We start from the raw sequence: 18,350 nt of genomic DNA, 5'->3' as shown, positions 1-18,350 counted from the left end.
GTGTGAGTCAGTTGCTCCTGTCTTCCCTCACTCTTGGATACTTAGTGTGCTGGTCTCACAAACAAATACATTCTTTTGCATAATCTCGATACAATTAAAATTAGGAAAGCAACATTGCTACATTGCCACATTACTACCATCTAATCCACGTACCTCATTTGAATTTCAATTATTTCCGTAACAAAAGGATCCAGTTCAGAATCAGATACCGGGCTGTATCTCTTTAGTATCCTTTTGATATGTTCCTCAGTTTTTCCTTAACTTTTATGATCTTGGCACTTTTGAGTGTGTGTTTGTTTTTGTTTTTGAGACAGGGTCTACCTCTGTTGCCCAGGCTGGAGTGCAGTGGCACAATCACAGCTCACTGCAGCCTCCGTCTCCTGAGTTCAAGTGATCCTCCTGCCTCAGCCTCCCAAGTAGCTGGTAGTACAGGAGTACACCACATGGAATTTTGTAATTTGTGGAGACAGGGTATCCTTATGTAGGATGCATACATAAGGCTGGCTGGTCTCAAACTCTTGGGCTCAAGTAGGCCTCTTGCCTCAACCTCCCAAAGTACTGGGGTTACAGGACTGGCCCACCTTGGTACTTTTAAAGATGCCTGCCATTTTGTTTGTCCCAAAATATGACATTGTCTGGTCTGGTGTTTCCTCCTGAATAGATTCAAGTTATGAATTTTTGGCAAGACTATACCGGAAGAGCTATGGGTGCTAGGTGTGCTTGTTATTATCGGGATGTCATTCTCCTAGGCTGCTAAGTGGACAGAGCTAGTGTGTGTACATGTGTACATACACATTACATTTGTATTTATTTCTTTTCTTTCCTTTTTTGAGATGGAGTCTCCCTCTGTCACCCAGGCTGGAGTGCAGTGGCGCCATCTCTCCTCACTGCAACCTCCGCCTCCTGGGTTCAAGGGATTCTCCTGCCTCAACCTCCCGAATAGCTGGGACTATAGGCATGTGCCGCCATGTCCAGCTAATTTTATAGTTTTAGTAGAGACAAAATTTCTCCATGTTGGTCAGGCTGGTCTCAAACTCCCAACCTCAGATGATCTGCCTGCCTTGGCCTCCCACAGTGCTGGGATACAGGTGTGAGCCACTGTGCCTGACTTGTTTTTTCTTTCTAGAGCATCTGGGGGAGGGTCAAGGAATGGAAAATAGTGTTATTATATAGAATTATGCATCTTTTCCCTTAGTAATGAAGAATGAATGGATATTCAATTAAAAAGTTAAAAAAAACTTTTATTAAATGTTAAACTTTAATAGTTTTCATCTTCAATAAGCCTAGAAGCATCCTTTCTAGAAGCTTACTTTCTGAAATGTGAGCAGTGAAAATTTGAGAGGCCCTCCTATTTATCAAAAATCAATGTTTCTTTTAATTAAACAGGCTTAGGAAAAACAAAAAGCACTTTTTTCCATTGCATTGTTTGCAGTCATTCTTCATTAGACAATACCGGGTTTCCATTAGCCTTGTGTAATTCAGGAGCCCAAGAACCATTGTCAAATGCTGAAGATGTTACTGCATAAGTCTGATTTAGAACAGCTATTTGGGTTTCAATTATTAATGAAATTAGTGTCCTGAATGTCAGCAAGAGCACTGCCTTAGGTAAAGGCTGTAAAGGAAATCATATTAGTGTGGAATTTCCTCTCCTTGGGGGCTCCTCTCAGATTACATTATTCACTTAGCTATCTCCTGTCAGGAAAATGGAAATGTTGGCCACGGTCTGATCTTGAAGTTAAGGGATTTCATGATGGCATCAATTCCAAAACATTTGCATGGTGCTGGTATTGCCTTTGGTCCCGCTGAATGTTTACAAAATAGCCCCAGTAAGGATAGCACCAACTGGCAAATGGAGAAGGAGAAGAACAGAGTGGAGAGGAGCCCTGTTAGGAAAAATTGAGCGGCATTCCATCTGGTAGGCAAGTTTGCATTTCTCCTTTCTGGGATCTGCCCAGGAATGTTGGCAAGTGTGATGGCTTCCCTGTGGGCCTGCATCCTGGTGGCTGTAGGTGAGTCCTTTTAATGATTTTACTAGGCATTGAGTATTAACTCTTAGAAGATAGAGACAATATTTTTATACACTGTGCTACAGAACTCCTCACAAGTGTTTGCTTTTATTGTCATCTGTAAAATTCCAGTCCTGTGAAGCTACATGGAAAACAGTGATTTGCTTCTGACTGTGTTCCTATTATTGCAAATACATGTACATGCAGCATCACACTGTGGGGCTTTTTACACATAGCTGAAAATATGCTCTGAAAGGTTATAATTGCTTGATAAATCTCTGCTTCTCTAGAAATCAAGCTCTTGGCAGCAATTTACATTGAAAGTTTGGGGCATTATTTTTCAAATTTGCTCTTATGTGTAGATAATATGTTTTTATTATCCAAAATAGTCTTGGCTTCATTATCAGCTTTTAGCAGCCCAGAGAAAAAGTCCCTTAGATTTGTCATAGCTACTGACATATGTATATCATTTTCGTATTAGTCTTTAACATCTCACCTTACAAAATTTATATAGGTGATAAGTGTATCTCTAAAGACAGGTACTACAAACTTGCAAGTTTTCAGTATGCAATTCCTCTTAATATATTTTAATATATTAAGTTTATATGTTAAAGAAGTTAATATGTTGTTTTTTCTAATTTTCTGGAAATATACTTCCATGATGCCAGTGTTAACGCTACTAAATTGCATCATTTTAGGTAGGATGCAATTGATTCTTAGTACACGTACACAAATCAAGAGTTTATGATTATGCTGGTGTTTCTCAACACTCCACTTTCTTGAGGGTTCTCTGAGAGCTCATATCTGAATTCTCAAGTTTTAAAATGTAACTGGAAGTGGAATGAGTCGATTATAGAGATGCGTTAGAAATTTGGTAGCCAGGAAGCTGGAAATAATTTTTTTTTATTGGGTAGAGAAGAAAAATAGCCACTTATCATTATAGTATAAAAATCCTGGATGTGGAACGTAAAGGAAAAAGCTTATCTTAATTGTAAAAATAAAAACAGAGGAAATGTCATTAAATGCCAAATGGGTTTCTTAGCAGAAAACAATCATGAACATTAAACCAAGATAAAATAGAAAAAGGAAGGTAAGAAAACAGGCTAAGTTCTTAACAATATCTCTCTAATGTTTTGTATTATGCATGATTTTTGTTCTAAATGTAGCAGAAAGAAGTGTTTTAATATTGTCTAATAACCAGTGCTTTGCCATAAACCATACCATAGATACTTGTTGCAGAAAGATCTGCCTTATGGAATTTTACTGGGTTTTACTATATTTACATTACACATTTTAGTATATTTACAAATCAAGACTATTTGTAAATGTAAGAGTGCTGAATTAATCCCAGGGGCAGTGTGCTGCGATAGAAGGAGGCCTGAACAAGGAGAACCAGCTAACTCCTGCTTCACTGTTTTCCAGCCATGTAACCCTGGGAAGTCAATTAATGTCTTAGAGACTCAGTTTTCCTGTAAGTTAACTTTATTTTGAATATTCATGACAATCAAATAAGACAGCATTGTGAAATTGTAAGATGCAATGCAAATGTAAGTTTTTTTGTTTCTGTTTTTGTTTTTGTTTTTGAGGTAGAGTTTTGTCGCCTAGGCTGGAGTGCAGTGGTGCGATCTCGGCTCACTGCAAACTTTGCCTCCTGGGTTCAAGAAATTCTCCTGCCTCAGCCACCCAAGTAGCTAAGATTACAGGCACCCGCCATCATGCTTGGCTAATTTTTGTATTTTTAGTAAAGACAGGGCTTCACCATATTGGCCAGGTTGGTCGGAACTCCCGACCTCAGTGATCCTCCTGCCTTGGCCTCCCAGAGTGCTGGGATTACAGGTGTGAGCCACTGCACTACAAATGTAAGATATTATTAACCCGAAAACACATATAGAAAATACCACTGGCTATTTCTGTCCAATAACACTCCATACAATATGTCAGTCTTCCTTTTGAAAGGTTATTTACTGTTATTCCTAATATTCTTAGGGAGCCAGGTTACACTTAATCCTGTGGTGTCATCATTAAGAGCTTGGGCTTCATTCAGATCCAGACAAGCTGTGTATAAATATCACTCCCTTCACTTGCAAGTTTCATGACCTTGGGCAGTGCTAACCTCATTATGCCAATAGTCCCACACCTGCAGGAACAGTGCACTCCTCACAGGGCTGTAGAGTACCTGTTTCATCAGGTTATTAGGAACGTTGAAGGAGATCATTCATGTGAGAGCTTAACTTGATGCCTGGCATACAGTCAGCATTCAATTAGTGTTAGGAATTCAATACCTAAATCTCATTTTCTTTTAACCTCTCAGATATATGTGTAACTCTCTTATAATCCTACAGATACATAGTAACTAAAGCAAGAACAGTGCTTTTCATCAAAGTGCCTGAATACTTTAAGGCAGGTGCATGGGAGAGGAAGTCATTAAAACAAGGAAAACAAAGGAATAACTTTATTGTGTACTTATCTTTTTCTTTTTCAATCTCTCTTCACCTACAAGTGCTTCATAGCTCAGTCCCTAACACATTTTACTTTCCAGAAATCTTACAAGTGAATTATTTGAAGCTGATTATTAGCATTCAAGAAGGCAGTGTTGGCAAGGAATCTTTTCTGGGTCTGTTGATAGCTTCCATCAGTGTCTGTTGAAACATCACTGAACTGTGAATCATTTAGTGCTTGTGTGAATGTCACATTAGCTTTCAAGAGGCATAATTTACTGTTAATTAATGGTCACTTAAATCCTTAATCTCTCTCCTGTAATTGATCTTTCTCCTCAGGCAAATTTGCATTCATAGTAGAAATGTAATTTATTATTTCTTCCCATCTTAAACAATGAACTCTTTCCCCTTTTGGTTTTTTAAGTGCATTTCCATTTGCTTATTATTTTTCTCCTTTCAGTGTTCGATTCTCTTTTGTTCCTAGTCCTATCTTCCAGAACTTTCTCTTTTTAACCAAGACTTTGACCCATTCTAGATAACATGAGTTTATCCATAGGGAACCTATGGATTGCTTCTTAGACAAGATCGCAGAGGGAAATTGGAATCTTTACGAGCAGAGGGTTTGGGGAACACATATTCATTTCTCAGAATTATGTTTTAATGCTGTCTCAGGTAGTTTCCTGTATTGAAACATGCTCATTTCAGTGTTTCCCCAACTGAGACTTGAATTGGGAGCTTCCAAGCGAGGTAAACGTGAAGCCGCCCAAAGCAAAGTTGGCAGCAAAAGCACTGGGCCAGCTTTGCTTTGTGCTCCTGACTTCCCTCCCCTGGGGTACACCAGCAAGAAATGTTCTCAGGTAGAGAGATTCACAGCACACTTTTTGACAATAACAGTTCACAAATACCCTACAAATGATGCCTGATGCAAGCCACCCACCTTAGTCCTGCACGCCTGAATAGCTAATGCCATTTTAGGCATCTTCTTGGGTGAATAGTTAGGGAGTTAAAATGCTCATTAGATTCCCAGTTCCGATGGTAATGAAAGTGAATATTACTCTGCCCACAAGGAGTCTGGCATTGCACCTCCAGCATTGCTGTTAGCATTTTGGTCACACTGACATTGTTAAATCATAGAAATTGCTGCCTGTGGTGGCAAGTGACATGACATCATTCATAAAGAAATGGGTGTAAACAGGATTGTCGCACAGGGAGAAGCGATCTCATTTACAGTTTCCTGCTGGATCTCTTATACCTTCGGCAGCTCATCAAAATAACCATCAAAACCACTGAGAGCCCAGGCAAATTCACACGCAGGACACTACGGAGAGATTTCACTCACGCACTTTGTCAGGAGGTGTGCAATTTGCCTCGGTCCAATGACTGAGTGAAGCTATGAATCCCCTAAGGGCTGGCAAAGCTTGTGAACAAAATATCTTTTTGCAATTCAGAGAAAGCCCTCACAAATTTGTCACTTCCAATTGCTGGTGCTCATTTCTCTTGCTTCCCTTCCCCTGGCCTCCCTGCCCTCAACACCAATCACAGCTCCTCTACAAATCAAGATTTTTGGGTCAGAAGAAATGGTTGCTTCCTGGAACCAGAGAGAATTTTCTCAAAACAAAGATCTCATTTTCTGACAAGTGCATTTTATTTAAGGACAGAGGAAGTGAGAAAATATATCTTTGGGGAGAAAAGTACAAATTTGGCTCCTATTAATTCCATTATCTAGAAATCTAAACAAGTTTTTTGGGTTAATGGGTTTGTGTATTTTTTTTTGCTTGATTTTTCTATTTAATTTTTGAATTACAAATGAAAAATCAAAAGAAAAACCAAGGCGGGAGTTAAGTTTTGGCTAAGTGTGTAGGTGGGTGTCTTCTAGATTCTAGGTGAGGATATATAGGAAAAAAGAAATTATTCTGTCTTAGGCAGCATTGCTGTAAAATGGAATTGTATGTACAGTTTGCAACCTTGAGAGATGGGGCTGATTTACTTTTTTTACAATTAGATTTCTCCATTGGGCACTTAGGCCATCAGCTTACTTTAAGCGTTTGCCAAAGTCTCTACCAGCTGGCTGTGAACTGATGTGGATTTTGGCGAGCTGAAAGCTGTATTCTAGTAAGAGCCACCGAGTCCTGAAGAGTCTGAAACCTCCTAAAGAAACCAAGTTCCTTTTACCTTTATCTTCACAATGATAGTTTCTTTTCCAGGAATTCTAGCCACAGATACACATCATCCCAGGAATTCTGCTCTGTATCATCTCAGCAAGCAGCTATTACAGAAATATCATAAAGAAGTAAGACCAGTTTACAACTGGACCAAGGCCACCACAGTCTACCTGGACCTGCTTGTCCATGCTATATTGGATGTGGTAAGGACCATCTTGTCCCTTCCTATCCTTGCTAACGTCTTTTAAAACAGTCTGCAGTTCATGAGGGAGCCTAAGAGAGGTTGTATTCTTGAGATTCTAGTTGAATTGGCAGGAAAGTTGTGCTAGGGTCATTTTAGCAGTTAGGTAAAATATTCATTAGGCAGCTGGGCGCGGTGGCTCACGCCGGTAATACCAGCACTTTGGGAGGCTGAGGTCAGGAGATTGAGACCATCCTGGCCAACATGTTGTAATCCTGTCTCTACTAAAAATATAAAAAAATTAGCTGGGCTTGGTGGTGCACCCCTGTAGTCCCAGCTACTCTGGAGGCTGAGGCAGGGGAATTGCTTGAACCCAGGAGATGGAGATTGCAGTGAGCCGAGATGGCACCACTGCACTCCAGCCTGGCGACAGAGTGATACTCTGTCTCAAAAAAAAAAAAAAAAATTCATCAGGCATATTATGCTTTTTAGCGTCCAGTGGACAGTGTGAAGAGAAGATAGTCTAGAAATACGAGTTTAATGGGATTAAGATGTTTTAAGAATTGTGAAGCTGGATGTGGTGGCTCATGCCTGTAATCCTAGCACATTGGGAGGCCGAGGTAGGCAGATCACTGGAGCACGCAAGTTCAAGACCAGCCTGGCAACATGGTGAAACCCTGTCTGCACCAAAAATACGAAAATTAGCTGGGCATGGTAGTGCATGCCTGTAGTCCCAGCCAGAGGATAGAAGCGGGAGCAGAGCTTGAGCTTGGGACGTTTTTGTTGTTGTTGTTGTTTTGAGAAAAGGCAAAGCCAGACCTTTTCTCAAACAAAAACAAAAACAAAAATTGTGGTCATAGATCATAGTACATATTGTATGAATATTGCTGAAACCAAAAATAGTAATGGGTATTTTATTCTGTGGTTCACATTTGTTAATGATAATAGCAGATTTAAGAAGAGATTCAGGCCGGGCGCGGTGGCTTACGCCTGTAATCCCAGCACTTTGGGAGGCCGAGGCGGTTGGATCATGAAGTCAAGAGATCGAGACCATCCTGGTCAACATGGTGAAACCCCGTCTCTACTAAAAATACAAAAAATTAGCTGGGCATGGTGGTGCGTGCCTGTAATCCCAGCTACTGAGGAGGCTGAGGCAGGAGAATTGCCTGAACCCAGGAGGCGGAGGTTGCGGTGAGCCGAGATCGTGCCATTGCACTCCAGCCTGGGTAACAAGAAGAAAAAACCTCTTAAAAAAAAAAAAAAAAAAAAGAAGAGATTCATTACTTATTGCTTGTAATTTAAAAGAGAAAAAAATGCCTTGGTATCTTGAGTTTATAAGGAGGCTTTTATATCTAAAGTGTTTGCTAAAGATGGTGGGGATAATTTGTTTATTAAAGCATCCTTTTTCTCCTATATATGAAATACGGGCTGTAGGAATGAAATAAACACATGTATGTTAAGTAGTTGGCAGAGTTCTTAGTAAGCCATCAACACATCATGGCCCTGAAGGTTAGCACCTCTTTATATTCCTCCTTTTTTTTTTTTAATTACAAAGCCTTCTATTTCATTGGTCCCAGATTCATTTTGATTTCACCTAAAAACAGACTTTACTAAGCCCGTTTTGTTAAAGTGATTTAATCGTTGTTTTTCCATTTATTTCTCAAAAATTTTTTTCTAATTGAGGTAAAATAAACATATTTGAAAATACGCAGATCTTAAATGTACAAACTGATGAGTGTTGCTAATTACATATACCCATATAACCTTTCTTTCCTTCCTTCCTTCCCTCCCACTCTCTCTCTTCTTTTTTTTTTTTTTTTGAGACGGAGTTTTGCTCTTGTTACCCAGGCTGGAGTGCAATGGCACGATCTCGGCTCCCCGCAACCTCCGCCTCCTGGGTTCAGGCAATTCTCCTGCCTCAGCCTCCTGAGTAGCTGGGATTACAGGCACGTACCACCATGCCCAGCTGATTTTTTGTATTTTTAGTAGAGACGGGGTTTCACCATGTTGACCAGGATGGTCTCGATCTCTTGACCTCGTGATCCACCCGCCTCGGCCTCCCAAAGTGCTGGGATTACAGGCTTGCGCCACCGCGCCTGGCCTTCTCTCTCTTCTTTCTTCTCTCTCTCTCTTTCTTTTCTCTCTCTCTCTTTTCCCTCCCTCCCTCCCTCCCTTCCTTCCTCCCTTCCTCCCTTCCTCCCTTCCTCCCTTCTTCCTCCTTTCCTCCCTTCCTCCCTTCCTTCCTTCGGAGTCAGAGTTTCGTTCTGTCACCAGGCGCCAGGCTAGAGTGCAGTGGGAGGATCTTGGCTCACTGCAACCTCCGCCTCCTGGGTTCAAGCAATTCTCCTGCCTCAGCCTCCCGAGTAGCTGGAACTACAGACATGCGCCACCACGCCCAGCTAATTTTTCTATTTTTAGTAGAGACGAGGTTTCACCATGTTGGCCAGGATGGTCTTGATCTCGTGATCCACACACCTCGGCCTCCCAAAGTGCTGGGATTACAGGCATGAGCCACCACGCCCAACCTTCCTTTTCTTCTTTCTTTCCTTCCTTCCTTCCTTCCTTCCTTCCTTCCTTCCTTCCTTCCTCCCTCCCTCCCTCCCTCCCTCCTTCTTTCCTTCCTTCCGTCCTTCCTTTTTCTTTTCTTCTTCTTTATTTATTTTTTTTTTTTTTTGAGATGGAGTTTCACTCATGTTACCCAGGCTGGAGTTCAATGGCACGATCTCGGCTCACCGCAACCTCCACCTCCTGGGTTCAGGCAATTCTCCCGCCTCAGCCTCCTGAGTAGCTGGGATTACAGGCACGCACCACCATGACCAGCTAATTTTTTGTATTTTTAGTAGAGACGGGGTTTCACCATGTTGACCAGGATGGTCTTGATCTCTTTACCTCGTGATCCACCCGCCTCGGCCTCCCAAAGTGCTGGGATTACAGGCTTGAGCCACCGCGCCAGGCCCCTTTTTTCTCTTCTTTCTTTCTTTCAGATGGAGTCTTTCTCTGTCACCCAGGCTGGAGTGCAGTGGCATGCTCTCAGCTCACTACAACCTCCGCCTCTGAGATTCAACCGATTCTTCTGTTTCAGCCTCCTGAGTAGCTGGGACATGCGCCACCATGCTTGGCTAATTTTTGTATTTTCAGTAGAGACAGGTTTTCACCATGTTGGTCAGGCTGGTCTCAAAGTCCTAACCTCAACTGATCTGCCTGCCTCGGCCTCCCAGAATGCTGGGATTATAGGCACCAGCCACCCCACCTGACTATTTATTTGTGTTTGAGATGTCACCCAGACTGGAGTGCAGTGGCGCCATCTTGGCTCACGGCAACCTCTGCCTCCTGGGGTCAAGCAATTCTCCTGCTTCAGCCTCCCGAGTAGCTGGGATTACAGGTGCCTGCCACCACATCCGGCTTATTTTATGTGTTTTTAGTAGAGATGGAATGTCACCATGTTGTCCAGGCTGGTCTTGAACTCCTGATCTCAAGTGATCCGCCCACCTCGGCCTCCCAAAAGTGCTGGGATTACTGGTGTGAGCCATTGTGCCTGACCATATAATGATCTTTCTATCAAGATATCAAAGATGTCCAAAAAGGTCCCTTGTTCTCTTCCTAGTCCATCCCCATCCTCTTCACCACAGAGACAAATATTCTTCTGATTATTTCTTTCATCAGTGGTTAGTTTCTCCGGTTGTAGAGCTCCATGGGACTGATATTTTATTGTGTGTGCTCAATTGTGCCTGGCTTTTTCACGCGGCATACCGTTTTTGAAGTTCGCATATGCTGTTGCGTGTATCAGTAGTTTGTTCTTTTTACTTGATAAGTAGTATTCAGTTATGGCTATATCATTTGTTTATTCATTCTCGTGATGACAAGAATTTGGGTTGTTTCTAATTTTAGGTTAGTATGAATAAAGCTGCTAAGAATTTTCTTGTACAAGTCTTTTTGTGTATATATTTCCATTTCTTTTAAGTAAAACCTAGAGGCTGGGCACGGTGGCTCATGCCTGTAATCCCAGCACTTTGGGAGGCCGAGGCAGGCGGATCACAAAGTCAAGAAGAGATTGAGACCATTCTGGCCAACAAGGTGAAATCTCCTCTCCACTAAAAATACAAAAATTAGCTGGGCGTGGTGGCGCACGCCTATAGTCCCAGCTTGGGAGATTGAGGAAGAAGAATGAGTTGAACTCGGGAGGTGGAGGTTGCAGTGAGCAGAGATCTCTCCACCGCACTCCAGCCTGGCGACAGAGCAAGACTCCTTCTCGGGAAACAAACAAACAAACAAACAAAAAACCCTGAAAGTTCTATCACTGTGTCACAGGATGGTGTACACTTTGCAAAGTGGTTGTGCATTTTACACTCCCACCAGTAAGCTATGAGAGTTCTTTTTGCGACACATCCCCACCGACATTTGGTATTACCAGTCTTTTTAATTTTAGCCATTCTAGTAAGGGTATAATGATATTTCATTGAGGTTTTATTAACATTTACCTAATGACTAACGATTTTGAGATCTTTTTCACGTACTTATTGGCTACTTATATATATTTCTTTATGAAGTGCCCATTTAAGCCTTCTTTTATTTTTAAAATTGGGTCATTGGTTTTTTTATTATAGATTTATAGGAGCTATTTATACACTCTGGGCACAAGTCTTTTGTCAGATATGTATTGTATTATACATATTACATACTGTATTATTATATAATAATATGTAGTTATATAATTATTTTAACATGTAATAATTATATAACGCATATACATATTATATAATAGATGTTTATTTCCAGTCTGTGTCTTGGCTCTTCACTTTCTTAATGGGTCTTGCTATGGACAGAAATTTAAAAAATTGCTGAGGTTTATTATGGTTTGAGTGTGTCCCCAAAATTTCTTTTATTTTTAATTTTTTTTTAGACTAAGTCTCGCTCTGTCGCCCAGGCTAGAGTGCAATGGTGCAGTCTCAGCTCACTGCAACCCCTGCCTCCTCGGTTCAAGCAATTCTCAAGCCTCAGCCTCCCAAGTAGATGAGACTACAGATGTGTGCCATCACACATGGATAATTTTTTTTTTTGTATTTTTAGTAGAGACAGGGTTTCGCTATGTTGGCCAGGCTGGTCTTAAACTCCTGATCTCAGGTGATTCACCCACCTTAGCCTCCCAAAGTGCTGGGATTACAGGTGTGAGTCACTGTGCCTGGCTTCCAAAATTTTACCTGCAAATTCATATGTTGATGGTATTTGGAGGTGGTGCCCTTGGAAGGTAATTAGGATGGTGGCTATATAAGAAGAAGAAGAGAGACCTGACATGCTGTCGACCTCTTGCTGTGAGATGCCCTCCTCTGTGTTATGATGCAGTGAGAAGGCCCTGATCAGATGCAGCTCCTTGAGCTTGAAACTTCCCAGCCTTCAGAACTGTAAGAACTAAATTTATTTTCTTTATAAATTACACAGTCTCAGATTTTCAGATATAGGAACAAAAAACAGACTAAGTCCTTTTTAATGAACTGTTTAAAAAAATTTTTTTAAGATTTTTAAAATTAAAAAAAAATTAAATATTTTGTTTTTTGAGACAGTCTTGCTCTGTTGCCCAGGCTGGAGTGCAGGGGTACGATCTCAGCTCACTGCAACCTCCACCTCTCAGCTTCAAGAGATTCTCGTGCCTCAGCCTCCCAAGTAGCTGAGATTACAGGTGTGTACCACCACACCTGGCTAATTTTTATACTGAATTTCATTTTCTAATTAATATATATTACATGTATGTTGATGGGGGCATTAGTCTTCTCATCTGGGTTTGGTATTAGGATTGTGTTGGCCTTATAAAACAGAATTGTTGAGAATTGCTTCCTCCTCAGTTTTCTGAAGGCATTGTGTAATACAAATATTTTTTCTTTCTTAATGTCTGATAGAATTTACCCATAAAATTATAGAGGTCTGGAGTTTTCTTTGTGGGAAAGTAGTCAAATGCAAATTTAAGTTTATTTACACATATTCTATTTTTTCTTGTGTCAGTTTTGTGAACTTGTATTTTTTAAGGAATTTGTCTCTTTCATTCAGTTTGTCAAATTTGTTGACTTAGTTGTTCACAATTTTTTCTTATTATTTTCATGCTCATAGGATCTCTAGTGATAAACGACCTTTTTTGTGTCTCATATTGTTAATTTGTGTTTTCTCATATTTTCCCTTGACTAATCTTGTCATAGTTTTATCAATTTTATTTTTTCAAATAAACAACTTTGGGCTTTGTAATTGTTTTCCTTTTTGTTTTGTTTTATTTTGCTTTGAGACAGGATCTCACTCCGTTACTTAGGCTGGAGTACAGTGGCGTGATCATGACTCACTACAGCCTCAACCTCCCATGCTCAAGCAATCCTCCTACTTCAGCCGCCACCATGTCCAGCTAATTTTTGTATTTTTTGTAGAGGCAGGGTTTCACCATGTCCAGGCTGGTCTTGAACTCCTGGGTTCAAGCGATTCTCCCATCTCAGCCTCCAAAGTCCTGGGATTACAGGAGTGAGCCAACATGCTTAGTCCCTATTATTTATTTTCTAACTCACCAACATTTGCTCTTAACTTTACAGATTTCTTTTCTTCTATTTACTTTTTTTGTGTTTTTGAGACAGAGACAAGAGACAGTCTCCGGGACCCAGTAATGTGATTTTTCCCCCTGTAGTTTTGGCTTATACAGAATATTATATAAATTGAATTATAAGTTATTTTACCTTTCGTGTATGGCTTCTTTCACCTAGCATGATGCCTTTGAGATTTATCCATATCGTTGCATAACTCAGTAGTAGTATTTTATTGTTCAGATGTACGATTTATCTGTTTACCAGTTGTTGGACACAAGGATTGTTTCCATTTGGGGGCAATTATTAATAAAACCACTATAAACATTTGCATATATTTTTCTTTCTCTTGGATAAATGTTTAGGTATAGTATTGGTGAGTTGTATGATGGGTCTATGTTTAATTTTATAAGAAAGTGGCCAGCTCTTCCCCAAAGTGGCTGTATCATTTTGCATATCACTTACAATGTATGAGAGTTTCAGTTTCTCCATGTAATCATCACCCTTTGACATTGTCAATCTTTACAATTTTAACAATTGTAGTAGATTTGCAGTAGTATCTCAATGTAGTTTTTAATTTTTATTTCCCTAACATTTGAACATGTTGAACATTTTTTCATGTGCTTACTTGCCAACTATCTATCTTCTTTGGTAATAGGTCTGCTCAAATCTTTTATTTATTTTTAAAGTTGGTTTATTATCTTATTAATTATCAAGTTGAAAGAGTTATTCATATACTCTGATCTTATTTCTATACTTTATTCTATTCATCTAATTTATATGTCTGTCTTTCTACCAATATCACACTGTTTTGATTACTGTAGCATTATGGAAGTCTTGAAATCAGATAGTGTGAATCTTCTAATCTTGTTCTTCTTTCTAAAAATTGTTTTGACTTTTCTAGGTTCTTTGCATTTCCATATAAACTTTAAAATTGACTCATCAGTGTCTATTTTTAAAAACTTCTGGAATTTTGATTGGTACTGCATTGAACCTGTAGATAAATTTGATGAGAACTGACATCTTAACAATATTGAGTTACCCAATCTATACATATAGTGTATCTCTCTGTTTAGTTCTTTAACTTCTTTTATTAAAGTTTCATCATTTGTCGTGTTTTACATACATTTGGTTAAAGTTATTCCTAAGTATTCCACATTTTTGTTATTGTAAATGGTATTTTAAATTTGAACCTAGTTGTTTGTTGCTAGCATACAAAAACACAGTTGATTTCTATATATTGGTCTGGGATTCTGTGACCCTGACATTTCTTTTTCATTTAAGAGAATTTTTTTGGCAGATTCTTTCAGGTTTTCTATGCAGAAAATCATGTTGTCTGTGAGGAAAAACAGTTTTACTTCTTTCTTCCTAATCTTTATACCTTTGGTTCCTTCTAGTGCCTTGTTATCCTGGCTAGGACCTCCAGTACAATGTTGAACAGAATGGTATACTGCTCTATAAATATTAATTCAATAAATGTGGTTTAGTGGTCTTGAAATCTTCTATTTTTTTCTTCTAGTTGTTTTATTAATTTCATGGAGTGGGATATTAAAATCTCAAATTATGATTGTTCTTTGTCTATTTCTCTCTTTGGTTCTGTCAACTTTTGCTTCACATATTATTAAGCTATATTATTAGGTGCATACACATTTAGACTTACATGCTTTGTTTTGTTTTTGAGACAGTATTTCATTGTGTCACCCAGGCTGGAGTGCAATGGCATGACTGTCTGCCTGCGGCCTCAACCTCCCAGGCTCAGACAATTCTTCTGCCTCAGCTTCCCGCGTAGCTGGGACTACAGGCACATGCCACCATGCCCAGCTAGTTTTTGTATCTGTGGTAGAGACGAGGTTTTGCCATGTTGCCCTTGGTCTCTAGCTCCTGAGCTCAAACAATCTGCCCACCTCGGCCTCCCAAAGTGCTGGGATTACAGGCATGAGCTACAGTGCCCAGCATGTATGTCTTCTCAATGAACAGATCCTTTTATCATTATGAAATGCTCCCCTTCATCTCTGAGAATATTCCCTATTATGACGTTTTTCTTATGCCTACTTTCCACATGGGATATTCTTTGCCATCCTTTTATTTTCAATCTATTTGTGTCATTTGATGCCCTTTGTATTTGAAGTCATTTCTTGTAGACAACAAGTAGTTAGGTACCTGCTGAAAAGAAATATATAGGGAGGCCCTGTGTATACTTCATTCAACCTCTTGTAATGTCAACATCTTGCAAATATGTACAGTACAGTGTCAATACTAGAAAATTTACACTGATACAATGTATAGAGCTTATTCAGATTTCTCTAGTTTACCTGTACTCGTGTGTGTGTGTGAGTGCATGTGTGAGTGTGTGTAGGTCTATGTAATTTTATTACATGTGTAGCTTTTTGTAATCAGCACCACAAACAAGGTACGTAATTGTATAATCACTCCAGGGCCTCCAGGTGCCATTCCTTTTATTTTTATTTATTTATTTATTTTGGGACATAGTTTTGCTCTTGTTACCCAGGCTGGAGTGCAATGGTGTTATCTTGGCTCACCACAACCCTGCCTCCTGGGTTCAAGGAATTCTCCTGCCTCAGCCTCCTGAGTAGCTAGGATTACAGGCATGTGCCACTACACCCGGCTAATTTTTTTGTATTTTTAGTAGAGACAGGGTTTCTCCATATTGGTCAGGCTGGTCTTGAACTCCCAATCTCAGGTGATTCCCCCCGCCAGCTTCCCAAAGTGCTGGAATTACAGGCATGAGGCACCATGCCTGACCAGCATCATTCCTTTATAGCCACATTCCTTTCTCTCTGCTGATTCCTAACTCTGGCAATCACTAATCTTTTCTCCATCTTTAGGCTATTTCAAGAATATTATATAAATGGAATCCTACAATACATTACTTTGATATTGACTTTTTACCTTTAGCATAATTCCCTTATGGTTCATCCGTGTTATTGTGAACACCAATAGTCTATTTCTTTTTATTGCTGAATACCATGCTAGGTTAGGGCTTTTTAAAGATATATATATATATGGAGTCTCACTCTGTTTCCTAGGCTGGAGTGCAATGACATGATCTTGGCTCACTGCAACCTTTGCCTCCTGGGATTACAGGTGCATGCCACCACAATCGGCTAATTTTTGTATTTTTAGTAGAGCTAGGGTTTCACCATGTTGGCCAGGCTGGTCTTGAACTCTTGACCTCAGGTGATCTGCCTGTCAGCCTCTGAAAGCGTTGAGCCACTGCGACCAGCCGATCTACGCGTTTTACTGGAAATGTTTGCCTCGTCTGCCAATGCCATCTTGCTATTTGTTTTCTACTTGTCTCAGCTGTTTTTTGTTCTTCTATTCCTCAAATTCTACTTTATTTTCAGTAATTAAAAAATTTTTAATATTTAAAATAATAAAATAGTTTTAAAATGTTTTAAATATTTGATTATAACTCCTCTATTAGCTTTTAAGCTATCCATCTTTCTATCTTTTTTAGACTTTGCCTTAGGAATTTCCATATTCATCATTAACTTATTACAATGTACTAGAATTAATATTTTGACACTTCACATAAAATGTACAAAACTTACAACAGTAAAATTCCATTTACCTTCTCCCACATCTTTTGTGCTACTTTTATATTCAATTTTACATTTACATACAAAATATAACCACAAAATGATGTTGTTATTTTAAGGTAATCTGTTAAAATAATGATTTTTTTTTTCAATTTATTTTAATGCAGGTGTTTTTCTATGTTACTATCTTAGTGCTAGCAGTGAATCAGAATCTCTGATTTTTTTGGACTGAGAATTAGGCATTTAAATCAATGAAAAAATAAATTTGAAACTTAGATTATAAGGTTTAATTTTTTTTTCTTTTTACTGATTGAGGTTACTTTGGTATCATTTCCCCCCAATTTAGATAAATCCCTAATCGATTGTTTCTTTGTAAACAGGACTATTTCAACGATACCTCCCAAAATTCCCTCTTTTAAACAACAAATTGCACTTTTTTTTTTGAGACGGAGTTTCTCTCTTGTTGTCCAGGCTGGAGTGCAATGGCACAATCTTGGCTCACTGCAGCCTCTGCCTCCCAGGTTTAAGCGATTCTCCTGCCTCAGCCTCCTGAGTAGCTGGGATTCCAGGCATGCACCACCACGCCCAGCTAATTTTTTATAGTTTTAGTAAAGATGGGGTTTCTCTGTGTTGGTCAGGCTGGTCTCGAACCCCCAACCTCAGGTGATCCACCCATCTTGGCCTCTCAAAGTGTTGGGATTACAGGCATGAGCCACCACGCTCAGCTAATTTTGTATTTTTAGTAGAAATGGAGTGTGTCAAGCTGGTTTCAAACTCCTGACCTCAGGTAATCTGTCTGCCTTGGCCTCCCAAAGTGCTGGGATAAGTGCTAGGGTTACAGATGTGAGCCACGTGCCTGGTCAAATCTCTCTTTCTTTCTTTTTTTTTTTTATATGGAGTCTTGCTTTGTCACCAGTCTGGAGTGCAGTGGCACTATCTCAGCTCACTGCAACTGCCGGCTCTCAGGTTCAGGCAATTCTCCTGCCTCAGCCTCCCAAGTAGCTGAGATTGTGAGCGCCCACCACCATACCTGGCTAATTTTTGTATTTTTAGTAGAAATGGGGTTTCACTATGTTGGTTAGGCTGGTCTTGAACTCCTGACCTCAAGTGATCTGCCCACCTCAGCCTCCCAAATTGGTGGGATTACAGGCATAAGCCATTGCATCCAGCCCATTTTTCTCCTTTCTGATTTTGTATTGATTAAGATAAAGAAAATTGCTCAGGCTTTCCTTTAGAGGTTTATTTGGAGATTAATAGAAAAGGTGCAAAGAATTTATATTAACATTTTCCCTTAGAAAAAGTGTATATAATTGAAAATAGTTTTCAGTTGGGCGTGCTGGCTCACACCTGTAATCCAAGCACTTTGGAGGCCAAGGCGGGCGGATCACCTGAGGTCGGGAGTTCAAGACCAGCCTGACCAACATGGTGAAACCCAGTCTTAAATAAATAAAT

The 18,350-nt window shown here is 39.7% G+C and overlaps 1 protein-coding gene across 1 annotated transcript in view; it reads left to right on the top strand.

The window, feature by feature from the left end:
- The first annotated feature begins 1,693 nt into the window (after positions 1–1,693).
- HTR3B (5-hydroxytryptamine receptor 3B) overlaps positions 1,694–18,350 on the top strand; it is a 40,781-nt gene continuing 24,124 nt past the window's right edge. The window contains exons 1-2 of the mRNA XM_032285484.1: positions 1,694–2,009; positions 6,658–6,809. Of these exons, the coding sequence (XP_032141375.1) occupies positions 1,958–2,009; positions 6,658–6,809 (204 nt within the window). The 5' untranslated portion in view covers positions 1,694–1,957. The remainder of the gene's footprint in view (positions 2,010–6,657; positions 6,810–18,350) is intronic.

Source organism: Sapajus apella, unplaced genomic scaffold, assembly GCF_009761245.1.
Source record: "Sapajus apella isolate SASKATOON/1434 unplaced genomic scaffold, GSC_monkey_1.0 scaffold16, whole genome shotgun sequence".
NCBI classification, from domain to species: domain Eukaryota; kingdom Metazoa; phylum Chordata; class Mammalia; order Primates; family Cebidae; genus Sapajus; species Sapajus apella.
The sequence above is the reverse complement of the archived record's forward strand: the minus strand, read 5'-3'. Positions and strand labels throughout refer to the sequence as shown.